At 41.2% G+C, this 16,569-nt stretch overlaps 1 protein-coding gene across 1 annotated transcript; it reads left to right on the plus strand.

Annotated features, from left to right (window-relative positions):
- Positions 1-61: 61 nt before the first annotated feature.
- trpv4 (transient receptor potential cation channel, subfamily V, member 4) lies at positions 62-12,792 on the plus strand (the record flags this gene model as incomplete). Its single annotated transcript, XM_079222858.1, has 16 exons — positions 62-88; positions 1,576-2,018; positions 2,649-2,824; positions 3,999-4,151; positions 4,838-4,978; positions 6,328-6,626; positions 6,963-7,142; positions 7,294-7,452; positions 8,217-8,309; positions 8,448-8,521; positions 8,891-9,056; positions 9,141-9,207; positions 9,732-10,036; positions 11,002-11,129; positions 11,222-11,343; positions 11,459-12,792. The coding sequence occupies 16 exons, from the start codon at positions 62-64 to the stop codon at positions 11,557-11,559; spliced, it is 2,634 nt and encodes an 877-aa protein (XP_079078984.1). The 3' UTR covers positions 11,560-12,792.
- Positions 12,793-16,569: the final 3,777 nt, after the last annotated feature.

Genomic DNA, 16,569 nt, shown 5'->3' on the forward strand with positions numbered 1-16,569 from the left:
GGGCAGCCTGTCTTTTTTCCTCCGTCTTTTTACAACCAAAAGCCTGTTGAGGTGTAACGGTATGGTAATCCCTGTGTCAGCCAGGGATGTGAGTCATGCCTCCCCCTTAGTGGGACCCCAGCTCCCCTATTTGTGTTGCTCCTTTTCAGCACAGTCTGGCTTAGATAGGTTGTCAATGTCATGAACAAACGCAGGAAAGCGTGTGATTTGAAAGGAAGCTTCAGGGGGAACAAGTGAGTATGTCATGTTGTCCAAATTGCATTGTGGCACCAAAGTGTGTGTTTGTGTGTGCTGAGTTGTAATGAGTAAATATGTCTAGTGTTAAACAGACATGTGGTATGAATCTGCCTGCAAGGCAAAACATATTATGAACCATTACAGGCCAGGCTCACAGCCATGTTATTGATGTTGGCATCAGTCCTTTTCTACTTCTTCTCATATATTCCAACCCCAAATGACAGAGCTCTTTTTATGTCACGTAGGCCCTCCAGATTTTGTCGTGTGACGCTTGTTTGTTTCTACAGGACGCCCACATGCTTCAGCATCATTTCCAGTTTCCCCTGAAGAGGAATTTGGCACACCATTGTGATAAAAGGGATGAATGAGGTACAGAGGGGTTAAATGCCAAATTTGCTTTAAAAGTGGGAATTTCCAGGGTTCCTTTGGTAATAGTCAACAGTTAGTTGTCCACTTTGCGCCTTTCATAGTGGCTGGTGTAAAAAAAAAAAAAAAACGTTGTCACTGTCCTATTTTCTGCAGTTGAGGTGGGCTTTAGTTTTAAAAATCTCATCTAATGACATAACAGCAATCTCGATACTTTAAATGAGTAAATAAAGTAGATTAGTCTTTCATAATTACCTGAAGTTCCTAACCTTCAGTACACAATTTGGCCTCCCTGCTACATCTCACATCTCTTATTTATACATCCCCCTTCCTTACGTTACCTGGAAATGGATCAGTTCCACAATCAATTAAGGTCATCCAAAGAAAAGCATTCAAGTGATGAAAGACAAAATACAAGTTGTATAAATGAGAAGTACCAAATGCCTAATTGACAGAAGATCCCATCGCCAACTGTTTTAAGCTGACAGTTTCTGAACTATTTGAAGGGAAACATTCCTATTTCATAGGATCACAGTCTGATTGAATTTGAAGCAAATAAAGGCTCCCTGTCTAGTTTTTATTTATTTAACTGTTTATCTATTTTTACCTCTAGAAGCGCTATAGAGCTGTCTTTCTATCAGGTTGACTGTTTTGAGCACTGGTGTGACATGATACACAGTCCTACTATTGGCGTTCCACTATACTACTGTTAAACAGGGGGCTTCAACATGCCAAGATATGCTGCAATGTGCCAACAAAGTTAGGGAAGAAGACTGTTAGCTAGGACACAATAATGTTAAATATAAAAAAACTATTGTTTTATGAGGAAGGAAATACATTTAACATAATTGTTACACCTCTATGATACACTCAATCCTTAACTGTATCGGCTACATATAACTTGCCACAGGGCACCTTTAAAACTTATTTTTCCATTTGTACAAGACCTTACTGCCATTTTGTTTGTTCCAGGGCCGTTCTGTTCTCCTCAGAAGGTGCCACCTTGCTTTGTCCAAGGCCGACACCCTCAGTTCTGTTGCTGCCAGAGCTGTTCCCTCCGTGGACTCAGGAGATGGCGCGGCCGCTCAACCTGAGAGCGATGCAGCACTTTCTGAGCTCTCCCATTTGTTTGAGAACGAGGATGGCTCCCCGTCAACTCAAGACGCGAGTCACGATTCAGCCCCGGAGCTGGTCCAGCCCGGCCAGCCGGTGGAGACCAGACAGAACCTGCGGATGAAGTTCCAGGGTGCTTTCAAGAAGGGCATTTCCACCCCTATGGACCTACTGGAATCCACCATGTATGAGTCAAATGTGGCTCCAGGTGCCAAGAAAGCCCCCATGGACTCGCTCTTTGACTATGGTACCTGCAGGAACACCAGCAACCAGAAGCGACGCAGGAAGAAGCTCCTGAGAGGGTGAGAAGGGCCTTGCTGTCTCTACACTACAATGCATGTGTGTTTGCAGGATTTAATAACCATGTGTTCCTTAAAACCTTTTTAGTTTAGGGGTTTCTGGTTTAACAGCAGTGAACCTGGACCGGCTTTTCTCCCAGGGAGAATAGTCTGGTTTGGAAAAATGTTGTCATAAAAAAGAAACCTCCGACAACTACCCCTCTGTAGACAGAGGTGTGCCACATGAGGAAGTATGTAGACACACGCACACACACACACACACACACACACACACACACACACACACACACACACACACACACACACACACACACACACACACACACACACACACACACACACACACACTGTGGACCAAGTCCCTCTTTCAGCCCATTCACTGAGCGAACAGAGAGTATGTTGTTGGTCCCTCTGCAGCCGTTGAGGTAATATTTAGGCTGCCCTATACCTGTCCATTACACACAGAGGTCTATTTACTGAAGCACTCAAGGGTGTGGATGTTCGCTTAAAAGATGGTTTGTGCATCAAACCCCCATTCAATTCTTAATTTGATGTGAATGAAATGTAAAAATAATTCAAAGGGAATCTTACAGTGAATGTGTGACATCATGTCATGTTTCTGTGTCTCCTTAGTAAAACTGAGATGTCCTGTGATGACGCTCAAAGCTCAGACCCACCAAAAGTAATGAAAATATTCAACCGCTCTCTCCTCTTCGACTGCGTGTCACGTGCAGACCCCGAGGCCCTCGAGGGCCTGTTGGAGTACCTGCAAAGTCATGAAAAGAGGTTAACTGATGAGGAGTTCAGAGGTGAGACTGTATGTTGTCACTTGCATCACATATCTGGACTGTTGTCTAAACCAAGCACTGAAACCACACAACAGCGACACTCGACTGCAGGGGACAAAATGGGTTTAGGTTTAGGTAATCGAGTGATGTTTTTACCTTTGACCTTTTGTATTCCCTTGCTCCTCCCTCTCTATTGTTGTTGGCTTAAAGAATGTTTGGAAACGGTGGAGTTGAGTCTCTGCGCTGCTCGAGGCGACACACAACGCCCAAGGAGCGTTTCCTTTGTGTGTCTAAGAAGTTGTTTCAGGCTCATAACAAGGAGCAGAGAGAAATCACAGCAAACTGTCATCTCCTTCAGATAGTTAAACAGGGCTTTACAGTGTTTGTAGTTTTCTTTTTTTCAAAAAGACAAAAAAATAGTGAAGGGCTTTTTCACCCTAATTTTAATTCCCAAAACTCTGTCTATCTTCTGTTATTACGTAACCTACTCGTTCTCAGTACATTTTGGGCAACACACCAGGAGGTCACATTGACAGTAGATTCCCAACCAGGGTTCCTTCTACTAAAGAGGGGACTTCTGCAGTTTCCAGTTGGTATGTGGAAGATGTTATCGTACAAATAATAATTAAATACAAGTAATAACCATTTGATTTGAAAATTATAGCTGAAACCCTTAACACCACGTGATGCTATTAAGAGTGTGTAGAAATGATTTAACTTAAGCAAATGGATACATCTAAACAGCTACTGTACCTACAAGTAATACCTGAATGGTGAAATATAGATAGCTCAAAGGATTTAATAAATTGTTTAAATCAATAGCTCAATGCATTAAATACATAGTTCAAATTGTTCGCTAAATGTAATAGATAAACTGTTAAGATAAATAGCTAAATGTAAATGTAAAATAGCTTAACATAATGAATAAATGGATAAAATAATTAGGGGTGAACAATTGAAACTGTAGGCTACTGGATAAATTTTTGAAATGCCCAGCTTCTGCCAAACCAATGCCAACTTGACCAAACCAAACAATTAAATTGTATGAAATAAATATTCTAGCAATATCTACTTTTATGTAGTTGATAGTGGTTAATATAAATTCAAATGAACATATTTGGAACACGGTTGCTAATGTTGAGGAAGGTGCACTTTAATACAAATTCTTATAGTTTTAATTCCATTTTTTCACCAGAGCTGTCCACAGGTAAGACCTGTTTGCCTAAAGCCCTGTTGAACCTTTACGGTGGGCAGAACGTCACCATCCCACTGCTGGTGGACATAGCGGAGAAGACCGGGAACCTCAGAGAGTTCATAAATACGCCCTTCAGGGATGTCTACTACAGAGGTATGGACAAAACATAATTGTGACAACAGTCAGTTGCCACGGGATCTGTCATTTAAAGGAGTTGTTGAAAGAAATAAGTCATTTGTATTCTGAGTTGAAGGTGGCAGAGATGGTTATGTGGAGTTACTGTATATACTGTGCCTGGCTGGGGTTGAGGCCCTATTAAGGGGGAAGGACAGTATTTACATTATGTATGTGTAAAGCGACTATTTACAGCTCTCTAAATGAGAAGACCCAGGCCTCATTTGTTTGGCTTTCATCTCTTACATTGTTTTGATGAAACCATAAAGGAAGCCTTTCACCCTTTGCAAAAAATAGGTTTCAACTCAAAGTCTGGAGTTGCTCTTCATGGTTTACTCCATGATTGTATTCCTTTCTTTATCACTGTGCTTTTCAATAGTATGAAACTGTGCTTCTTTTGCCTCATGCAGGAAACCCTTTTTATGTGACGACATAAAAGCTTTGTTTCAATGCTTTTTGATCACCATAAATACAACCCGCACATAAATGTCAGTTTTTTTAACCCCCTCAAACTCAAAATAGGACTTTTTTTGCTAACAGAACACCAAATTTAATAAATGATCTCTTGGATAACAGCATTCTTTCAGCTGATATTCATTAGATTGAACACATACCAATAATCATTCAAATGTTTCACTGTTATTGTGTTTTTCTTGCCTTGGCAGGCCAGACGGCTCTCCACATCGCCATAGAGCGACGCTGTAAGCAGTATGTGGAGCTCATGGTGGAGCAGGGAGCTGACGTTCACGCCCAGGCGAGGGGACGCTTCTTCCAGCCCAGGGACGAGGGGGGCTACTTCTATTTTGGTAATGACCATTGTCAGCACATCAATCTAGGGTGGAAACAAAAGAGTGCATTGTGCTTCTGGGTTAATGCTTTAAGCAAACATTTAATCTAATCTAAGTAATAAAACACTGTGGGGAGATGGTCGTGGAAAGACGTCTGGAAAGCTGTTACTGTATTTTCTGCTTTATGTGCTGGTAATGATGTGGTGTGTCTGTGGTTTCAATGACTTCACTGGTCACTCTTTCAATTTCCACACTGGCTCTGTTCACTGGTTTCTGCTTTACTCACAAATGGTTATTCTGTCTTTTACGGCACAGCGTTGACATCAATGCAATGTGCACTACAGCAACTGCCAAGATAAAATAGTTGGTACATGGTCCTGGCAAGGAAACCTGTTGCCACGGAGAAATGACGTGACATAAGACCTCACCCTTTCTTAAGGTGGCGGGTTTTGGCTGAGCAAACAGTTCACCTCAGAGCCAAACAGTTTTCTGAAGTATCATACGAGAAACGTCATCAGTCGTGCTCCAAAAACACAGGAAAAGACAATATGAACCCTATAAAAAACATGATGTCATATGTTCAAGGAGCTGTTCAGGGAAAGGCGTCAGTGTTCTACAGGGAAGCAAAGTCAACATCCTCTGCTGACCCTTCCCTGGGCAGGGGAAGGGCGGTGTCTGTTCAGGCACAACCTCCCACATCCCATGAGGCTGGACCCTGTTTTGTGTCCTTTTAGCCTCCAGAAGATAATTATAGAAGATGCCATTGATGTAAATGTTGTTCTGCTAAAACACTGAAAGAACGGTGTTTTATTTTTTTACCCAACCCAATTTTAAGAATTGTTTATTTGATTACATTCATGCATTATATTTCTCACTCATCACAGAGGAGATGATTTCTATTTGCACTTAGCACGGTTGTCATTCCCAAATCCCAGCGTGTCCGGACACAGTGTGAGTAATTTGCTGCGGAGCTTTGCAGCGAGGTGAACAGGAACCTGGCAGGGCTGAGGGCTAATGGGATTTAGACTCACGCTAACACTCTGCATGCACCCGTGCAAATCCATGAAGAGGAGCGTCTCTATGTGAGGTGACAAAGTGATCTGTCACCCATGGCAACAGCTCATTTTCAGCAGCTGCTTTTGGCACTGTGGCCCTATTGCACCCCTCCGTCAAACTACTGCTAATTGTCCTGTTTTCATAACAGGGATTTGAGTCAGATCTTTGATCCATGTTTAGTATGGTTGGCAAGAGCACAGCTACAGTTCTTAATTAACCCTCTTGTTGATTTGCTTCTTTTTAATCTGAAATACAGTTCCTTTAATCTGCTGGGAATTCAGTATAAAGTTGGTTTCTCTCTTTGCCTATAGGTGAGCTGCCTCTCTCACTGGCTGCATGCACCAACCAGCCTGACATTGTGCACTACCTGACTGAGAATCCACACAAGAAGGCCGACCTGCGGCGCCAGGATTCACGTGGAAACACGGTGTTGCACGCTCTGGTGCACATTGCCGACAACACCAAAGACAACACACGTTTCCTCACAAAGATGTACGACCTGCTGCTCATCAAGAGTGCCAAGCTCTACCCAGACTGCAACCTGGAAACTGTGTTCAACACCGACGGCATGTCGCCCCTAATGATGGCTGCCAAACTGGGCAAGATTGGGGTAGGGATAATGATGCATTAGTGTGTCGAGACGCATCAGTTTTTATCATGACAATTCTACAGGCCATAATATTGTTAAGTAAAAAGGTCAATAGATTCAAGATATCTTTACTGTCATATGCACAGATAACAGGCAGTTATTCTGTACAATGAAAAGCTTATTTTGCTGGGTCCTCCTAACAACTTTACAATAAACTTAAGGCAAACAATAAATAGCAGTATTGCACAAAAATATTGCACAAAAATATGTATAAAGTATACATAAATATGTATGAAGTGCACTATGCATTGCTACAATATCCAATATCCATAGGTCGGTTTCTCCGTATTCCTACAGGTTTTTCAGCACATAATCCGACGTGAGATCAAAGATGAGGAAGTTCGGCATCTGTCACGCAAGTTTAAGGACTGGGCCTATGGGCCAGTGTACTCCTCCCTCTACGATCTGTCTTCACTGGATACATGTGGAGAGGAACCGTCTGTGCTGGAAATCCTGGTCTACACCAGCCGCAATGAGGTGAATAACAATATTAAGCTCAAGTTCCTGCTTTTATTATATACAAATATGGTATATTATACACCAGGCGTAACATAAAACGGTGTTTGATGAAAGATTTTGTGTGTATACAAAACATGATATCAGTGTCATGTTTCTGGTCCTGTTTTAGAACCGCCATGAGATGCTGGCAGTGGAGCCCATCAATGAGCTGTTGAGGGCCAAATGGCAGAAGTTTGCTGCAGTCACCTTTTATATCAGCGTGGTTTCCTACCTCATCACCATGATCATCTTCACCCTCGTGGCTTATTACCACCCAACGCAGGGAACGGTGGGTGGGAAATGACTGAGAATGTTGTCACAGCGTTGCTACACGTCATCGGATCAGATCAATGCTTCATGATTGAAATTGTGGAATGTGCCCTTACTGCATTGTCAGGACACCAAATGAACAAAGCAGCAATTTAACTTTTTATTTTGTATATATGTACAGTATATGTAGACCACAAATGCTCAGATAGCATATTACTGTCTGGACATGCACTGTTAATGTATCATTCCAGAACAGCAAATTAGTATTATGAATTTGTACAAGTTTTGCACCAAGTATTGTATTGCATTAAAGTAATATATAAATGATTTGCGAAATACACATATCTGCTTCCTTGAAATGAGGTAACATTAGATAAGATTGATACCATTTATATTTGTACACTGTCCATGGCCATATAAGAGGAAACACCACAACACTATTATTTGGTATTCATAAATGTGAATAAATTCAGTTTGAATAATGAATGCTGCTGGACAAAGTAAGCTTTTAAAAGAATATTAGTGACAATTACAATCCTAACATCTTGCTGTTGAAGCTTTCAGGGGGTCTCAAGTGTCAATCAAGAGGTCTCTGACCCCAAATATCACTTACTGGATGTTCAAAAGATAAATAATAAAAAATGTCATCTAACTTTCAGCAACACAGTAAATAGGTTTACATTTATTTTAGTTCCCAAAATATTGAACTAATCCTTTACGTTCCGTTGTATTGCTTTAACTTTGGTTGAGTGAATTGATAACTCTCGTCCTTGTTCCTTCCAGCCTCCGTACCCTTACACAACATCCTCTGACTACCTGCGTATGGCAGGAGAGATTCTCACCTTGGCATCAGGAATCTTCTTCTTCCTCACCAATGTGAGTCAATACATTCTGACGCCTTTCTATGGTTCGACCATTGGTTGCTCCCTGCTGTCTCCGAGTCTCTCGCATCAACTCCAAACTGTAAGGACAGTGTTGTTGTCATTATGGAAATGTCTCTCCTGTTCTTTGCAGATTAAGGACCTCTTCTTGAAGAAGTGCCCCGGAGTGAAGTCTTTATTTATGGATGGATCCTTTCAACTGCTGTAGTAAGTCGGCATCCTCTGTCCTTGCTCCCCCTCTTCCTCACCTCTGCCATCGTAGCTCTTGCTGACTTTCACTCGAGGCAAATTTTGCATCCTCTAAATTGAGTCACCTAATTAAGTTCTGAAAATCCTCTCTGGCATGTTCTATATAGTTTGCATCTTTAATTTAATCCATGATCCAAATAAAGAGCAGAGAATGTCAAGCACCTTTCTGAGCCGTGTTGATTCAAGTCATTAGCAGCTTGGCTGTGATTTCTACATTCTGTTAAAAATGCCAGCAATCACGTCTTCCTGCCTTCATTATTACTTCAGTATCACGGACTAAAGCATTGGAACTGGGTCCTTGACAAACTTCCTCTCGGTCCTCTCCAGCTTCATCTACTCTCTACTGATTGTAGTCACAGCTGCTCTCTACCTGTCTGGCATTAAGGCCTATGTGGCTGTGATGGTGTTTGCACTCGTCCTGGGCTGGATGAACACTCTTTACTTCACCAGAGGCCTGAAGCTCACTGGCACCTACAGTATCATGATACAGAAGGTTTGAAAATGAAGGAAATGAATTAATGAAAATGATTAAACCTTTAATATCACTACCCATGTAATCTTTTTTTTTGGTTCACAGATTCTTTTCAAAGACCTTTTCAGATTTCTGCTGGTGTACGTGCTCTTCATGATTGGATATGCATCAGGTACAGTGCTTGAAGTGGGCCGATACACAGTACCGGCACTAATATATATTACTCTTTGGCATACGGGGGCTTTTTCTTACCCTCCTCTGTCCTCTCCATGCCAGGTTATCTGGTTGATACATAATGGAAATTCATATTTCATTGTTGAGAGTATTTGGACGAGCCAATGCATTTCATAGGGCAAACATTGCCAAAACAATGAAATGTTCAGACAAAGGCTGTGATATGTGTCAATCTTAAAATATTCAACTAAAGTAAGTTTTGTCTTTAAACTTTTGGGGCATTAAATTTGTGTTTTGATCTGTACAAAGAACATAATTGTCAGGTTGTGGTTTTACTATGTGCCTGACTACTTCCCGCTGCTTCCAGTCTTAATGCTGAGCTCACTGTCTCCTGGCTGGAGCTTCATATTTAACGCACATACATGAAAGTGGCATCGATCTCCTCATTTAACTTCAGGCAAGAAAGCAAACATTTCCCAAACTGTTGAAAACATAACCCAACCTCCTGTTCCTACCTCATAGCCCTGGTGTCCCTGCTGACAATGTGTCCTCCACCGGGCACAGAGTGTGAGGGGGGCTGCCCCACCTACCCCAACTGCAGGGACCCGGATACCTTTAGTGCTTTCCTACTGGACCTCTTTAAGCTGACCATTGGGATGGGAGAACTGGACATGATTGACGGTGCACAGTATCCTGCAGTTTTCCTCATCCTGTTGGTTACCTACATCATCCTCACTTTTGTCCTGCTGCTAAACATGTTGATTGCATTGATGGGGGAGACGGTGGGACAGGTGTCGAAGGAGAGCAAAAAGATCTGGAAGCTTCAGGTGAGCTGGAAATAACCCTTTTTGGTGGGCTGTTTTTTTAAGAGTCAGTTCTCACAAATTTGGAAAATACATATTGTCTCATTACCGCCTCTGGTATCTATCCATCCAGATAGTTTTTGTTTATTTTTGGCAGGTTTTATGATATTCCCCACTATGGTTTCTTCTCCACTCAAACACATAAGAGGTTTGTTGCGCTTACAGTTTTGAGATTTTTCTTTGTGCATTTTCCTGCAGCCAAGCGAGGGACTCAGTGAGACTACATCAGCATGCACACTTGCTCATAAGGACAGTGCTAACGTGCAGATGTCAGCAGGTCTAATATTTCCCATTTCAGTGTAGCATGTTAGCATGCTATGTATAGCGTCTGCAGCTGAGGCTTTTTTCCCCTCTGTGTTTGGTCAATAACCAAAGTAATGGACAAATACACATTTTGACCTTGATAAAAAGTTAAAGGTGCTATATTTTAAATTCAAAGCATATTTATTACCTTTACACGACTATCAACATGGCAATGGCTGAGCAAGTGGCTCATCGCTCGTGGTGCAAACAGCGCTAACAGTGCAAACAACAGCAACAGTGCTGAGCAACAAGTATAAACAAAGGTTTAGCTGTAACTGCTGCATGAGTGCAGTGCAACAGTCTATTCAGGTAGCCATCACTCCCAGATTTATTTTACATCGCAAATAGTTGTTTGCTACTCTATTAGTGCTCTGATTGTCGGACAGAGAAACGTATCGGCAGAAGTGATTATCATATGAATGTAACCCTATTTACCAGGTTATTATCCGAGGTTTACTAATGCTATGAGGACCACAAATACATTTTCATTTACTTCCACTGTTTCTCAGTTGAGGCAGGAATCTGAAATACGAATAGCCTATTTTATAACCTGGAAAAATATCATGCTTTTGTTATTCTAGTGGGTGAAATAGGCTACTCTGATTAAACATAATGTTTATTCACAGTGGGCAACGACGATCTTGGACATCGAGCGCTCTTTTCCAGTCTGCCTTCGCAAGTCTTTTCGAGCCGGGGAGATGGTGACCGTGGGGAAGAGCTGGGATGGCACACCTGACCGACGCTGGTGCTTCAGGTATTATGCATGACTCATAATCACAGTCACTCAGCAGCGCCAATACCACTTCAAAGAATTCTGTCATTCCCAATGGTGTCTTGTTATATCAGGGTGGATGAGGTGAACTGGTGCCACTGGAATCAGAACCTGGCAATAATCAACGAGGATCCAGGCAAGAATGAAACCTGCCAAGCCAACGGATTGCAGCAGAGTGTCAGAGCCTTACGGAGAGGTGAGATTCTCACTGTGCTCTCATGAATAAATGCATCGACAAATAAGTATATATTCATGTGGAGCTAACTTATTCATAAACATCAAAGAAAATCCTTCTTTTTATCCCCCTCTAGACCGCTGGTCCACAGTGGTTCCGCGGGTGGTGGAGTTAAGTAAGGGTCCGCGGCCTCGTGATTTGGCGATAGAGATGGAGCCGCTGACGCCAAGGCACTGACACCTGCAGAAGACTAGTGCAGTCTTTCTTATAAAGAGACAGCTGACAACCATCAGCACCAGTGACATCACTTTTCAGGGGATGATTTCGCTAATAACCGTAATCATTTGCACAGATTTGATATGTTTTTTGTTCAGAAAAAGTATAGTAAATATTACGGTTAGTCAGTGTAATAGGACTGAGCGCACGGAAACACTGGATGTACAATGTCTTAAAGAATCAGTGATCTGAAAAACACCAAATTAAGTTAAAAACATCAAAATGAGGTAAAAAAAGTATCATTAATGACACAGTTAGCTGTAATTAGTTTTAAACTTGTCACAAAAGAATAGAGAATTTATAAATCAAATGTACTGTACATCGGCATTTCACTCAGGGATCAAGAAAGTCTCATTGTAATCTTATGGAGAACAGAATCATGTTTTTTTTAATAGCTAGTAGAAGCACAGTTACTGTATTTTTGCATTCACAGTCAAAACAAAAACGTTGATAGAAATGCCATCCACAGACATTGCTTCAAGAAATATTTTTAATGAATATTGACAGGCTTATAGAATATAATTTTGCTTTTATTTGCTTGCTTTACATTTTAGAGGTCCCTATATGAGCTTATATTGTATATGGTTATTTTAATAATGGTTTATTGTTCAGATTATGGGGGTTCAGTGTATAGAAACATGATATATGTATTTTATGAAGTGTATTTTGTTAAATTTTCTATACCATATTAATCAAAATAGTTTGAAAGTCTCAGCTAGTTGTCGCAGTAGCTCAGGCAGCGCAGCTTTCATTTGATTGGAAACAATGCAGTATGCCAATTTCTGAGTGCATTATTGTATGAACACAATGACATTGTTCTGAACAAGATGGGCATGATGAGCAGGTTATAGTTGTCAAGCAAATATGCAAATGCTAGACAATAGCCTCCCGTGTTATGGCTTGTCTTTGAATTTCTAGAGTTATTGTTCCTTTGCAGCTGGGGTATTTGCATAATCAACTCTCAGGCCTCGGCATTATGCGCTCCCCCCTATTTGCTGCAGTGTTTTTATTGCAATTGGCTCCTTGCCCTATAGAGCATCTTGTTTATGCGCTACTACTGTATGTATACATATATTTGTGTTCTTGTACTACATGACATTTTCACTGATTCATTGCCGCCGAGGGTCACGGGTCATTGTTCACTGTGTATATTGCTTTTATAAAGAGACACTATGCATTTTTATATTGTTTGTACATTACTGCAAAGAACAATAAACACAACATTGATTTTCAGAACCACACAGTAGTCTGTTTTCTGAATCCTGTATAGAATTATGTGATTATTTTTCTGAAGATATTTAGCAAACAGTATTATAATTATTTTATTCTAGGATATTTGTTACTAATCATCATCAACCAGAAACTATTTTACATTTTATTTTCCAATTTATTATTACAATTTGACCAAATGTCCCAAATTAATTTGTGAGGGAAGGGTTAATGATAAAAAAAACAATACCCATAAACAAGAAAGAATGGTTAAATTTTTTGAGACATGTAGTTTAGTAGGATGAAGCTTTAAATATATACAAAAAAATGTATTTCATATTATCTTACTGAGAGTAGAGCCATTTTTTGGTGGCCAACCATCTACTTAAGTTTTTCATAATGCACATTCAGAATACCTCATTTTGAGCTCTGTTAATTATCATTTGCAGTTCCTTCTCTGACCTGTTGATGGCTGCAGAGGTCTAAATTCCTGTGCTGTGTTGCATGTGGAGATGCCAGGTTAGGCAGACAGGTCTTAGCTGTGTCTACTCCTGCAGAAACTGAAGGGCACACATACATTCATATATGTATATGTATAAATATATTTTTAATTAGCTGTACATATTGAATTGTCAGTGCTAACTGTTATTAGCACTATAGCCTTCAATAGATTATAGTTTGGAGGATGCAGTCCGCTTATGAAATATTTTTTCGTGTGGATCTCATGTCTCGTTGACCTCGCTGTAACACCCGGCCAGTAATTATGGGCTTTTGCATTCCTAATGAAACCACAAGCTGGCAACAATTTATGAACTGCTTCACTGCTTTCCACCTTTTATCATTACACCTCACCTTTGCTTTTCATCTTTAAAATGCTACAGTGGGGATGCTCACTCATGATAACTAGGGCCTCACCCCTCACCTCCCATCCTCCTCCTCTCTCCCCTCTCTGAGGCCAGCAGTGCTGAAGGACACAGGGAATCTCTCACCACCTCAGAGAAGAGGCTAATCCTCTTTGCCCCAACTTTAACTGGGCCACTAATCCTCCAGGTTTATCTAAGCAGTGAGCACCTACGCTGCTGACAACTTGGCCTGCCCTCCTCCCCGCAGCCTGTTAAGTAGGGCAGGGCTCGGTCCTGCAAGTGTCACTGTCAGCAACTCTGGAACCGCACACTTGCACAGGAAGTGTGAGCTGTTAACAAAATGGCTTACTTGCTTGCAGCATGAGTGTGCTCGCTGCCACAAATGTGTCTCAACAAACCAAAGTGAGAGCCAAGCAGGATCAAGTTGTAACGGCCATCATTTAGCAACCGCACATAAGGGAAAGTTGACAGTCTCAGCCAGAGGTCTTAAGTAAACTAACTAGCTTAGATATTGGCAGTACACATTGTTCAGCTATTGTCAAGCCAGTTAAGCTTTAAGGTGTTTAGGTTGATGAGTCTCAAGCGGATACCGGGCTGGACTGAGGCCAACTTATTCGTTATTCACTAAACAAGACTCCAAACTGTCTGATGGCTTCAAGTATAGCGTTGAGGTCTAGCAGCCTGACGGAGAGAAGGAAACCCGTCTACATATTGGTCACACTCTAACTAAACATTTCCCTAACTAATATTGCAAAAGAGGTGGATGGATCATCACTGGATAATATAGCCTAACACCGAAAGTCAGGAGAGCAGGTTTCTCACAGATTTAAGTCACATCTAATTTCCTTCCTTGACATAATTCCTTGAAATTCCCTCCATAATCCCCTGTGATACAAATATTTCACCAAGGTGTGGTATTTCTAAATGGAACGAGCAATCACTGGAAGCACTGGGAGATGAGGAGCCAGAGACATATTGGGGAGATGACCTTTCAGTTCATCTAAGATGAAACGAGGCTGCTGAACCTGAAATGATTCAGAGTGTCTAAACTGACAGGCGAGGGCACGGCCGCGGCAGAGCGTCAGCCTGCTGCCCGGCCTCTAAAGGCATCTCTCATGATTTATTGTGAAATTGCCAGGGACTCAATGTGGCGTGCAGGTGAATGAGTTTTGCTAATAAGAGAAGCATTTCTGCTCCATAGAGCTCTTTTTCTGTCTGAGCGAGCGTGTATGAAATCAGTGTGCAGTCTCCCAGTCCCACACGCTCCGGTGGAGGCGGCTGGCTCATCAGTCTATGGCTTATCTGATGTTTTAGGTGGGTGGAGAGGTTGGGAGTGAGGAGAGAAATGAGGAAAACGCGTCAATATTGAGTTATTGGAGGTACCTGTGTTGTGGAATATTTAAATTGTATGTTGTATTCCTTATCTTCAGGAAGTAGAGTTATGAGACCATGTTGTACAAGCACAATCCTAACAAAAAGAAAGAAAAAAAGTTAACAGAAATTACATTTTTTAATAGCCTAACATTAAAATATAGACTATTAATGATGACATAAAAATATAATGCAGAACTAAAGCACAATGTAGTTTGTTTGTCATTTTGGTGGGTCTTCAGAGGAGGCTTAGGAAACAAATGTGTGCCATAGTAAAAGAAAAACATCACAGACTGTGCTTTGTTTTGTAAGAAAATTGGTTCAGGTATGTGAGACAGCTGAAAGTCCCTCATTGTATGACTTGAATGTTACAGTCTCAGAGACATCTTGGCCACTTTGCGTAAATTGCATGTGAAGAGACTTAGCTTGCCTTTGCCTCTGCTTAAGAGTAGTCTCTCCAAATCCTTATCCAGGAAATCATTCCTACAGTGTAGAAGGGTACCCTCCCCTTCCACTGTGGGTTGTTTTCCAATGGTACTTTGAGGCCACAATATACTGCTGTAAAGGTGAAAAAGGTCAAGTGAACAACAGGATTGTAGGGCCCGGCATATGGCGCTGATGTGCAAAGTGAATCCTTAGACTAATATGCTTACCTTCGTTGCAGTACGGTCTAATCCAGAGTCTAAACAATTGTTGAAGAATAAGTTTACAGGAAGTGAGGGAGAAGAAGAAGACCACATATGAGTATGGCAACAAGACAGGCATAGAAGTCATCTGCTTTATTTACTTATGTCAAACAATAATACACAAGAGAGGAGAGTTCAAATGAAAACCAACCATCTACATTAAAATAAAGAAATTTCAGTCCTGAGATTGACAAAAAGCAGGGAACAGATAAAATATCTACTGTGGTCATTGGGATGGAGGGGGGACAATGGCAGTTTCAGCAAATTGAAGATGATGGTTGTGGGGAGATTAGGGGGAGATTGCAGAAATGGAGGGGGCAGAAGGTAAGCAATCACTGGGATGCTTGACTGTAGGCACATTAAAAAGTTGAAAACCCCACGACTAAAGGATTTTACAGCTTTTTTTATATTCAGACTTCTTGTTTCGAAATCTAAGACTCATATATTGTCATTTTCCAGAAAGCAAGGTATTCTTTACATTTTTTTATCCTGAGGAGACAAAATCATTTTTTAAACATAAATACAAGACTGCAGGGAGAACAATAAGAGAGATGCTTAATAGATTTCCCATTTCCATATATATTATTTTCTCAAGGTTGCGGCACCCTCAGACTTTGGCAGCATTGGTGCATTTGAGATCATTCGGGGAAAACAGCCCTGTTTGTCCACAGGAACATTCTGAGAGCCACACAAACAGTAAAAGGAAACAGAAAGAAAAATCCCCAGACTTTTGTGTTTAGATTGGATACAGCAATATATCCACCACACAAACTAGATGAATATTTGGAGGCCATAAGCTTTTTCAGCTGAACATACATAGTTGTGACGCTAAAGAAATAAAA

This window comes from Taurulus bubalis (genome assembly GCF_910589615.1).
Source record: "Taurulus bubalis genome assembly, chromosome: 8".
In the NCBI taxonomy this organism is placed as follows: Eukaryota; Metazoa; Chordata; class Actinopteri; order Perciformes; family Cottidae; genus Taurulus; species Taurulus bubalis.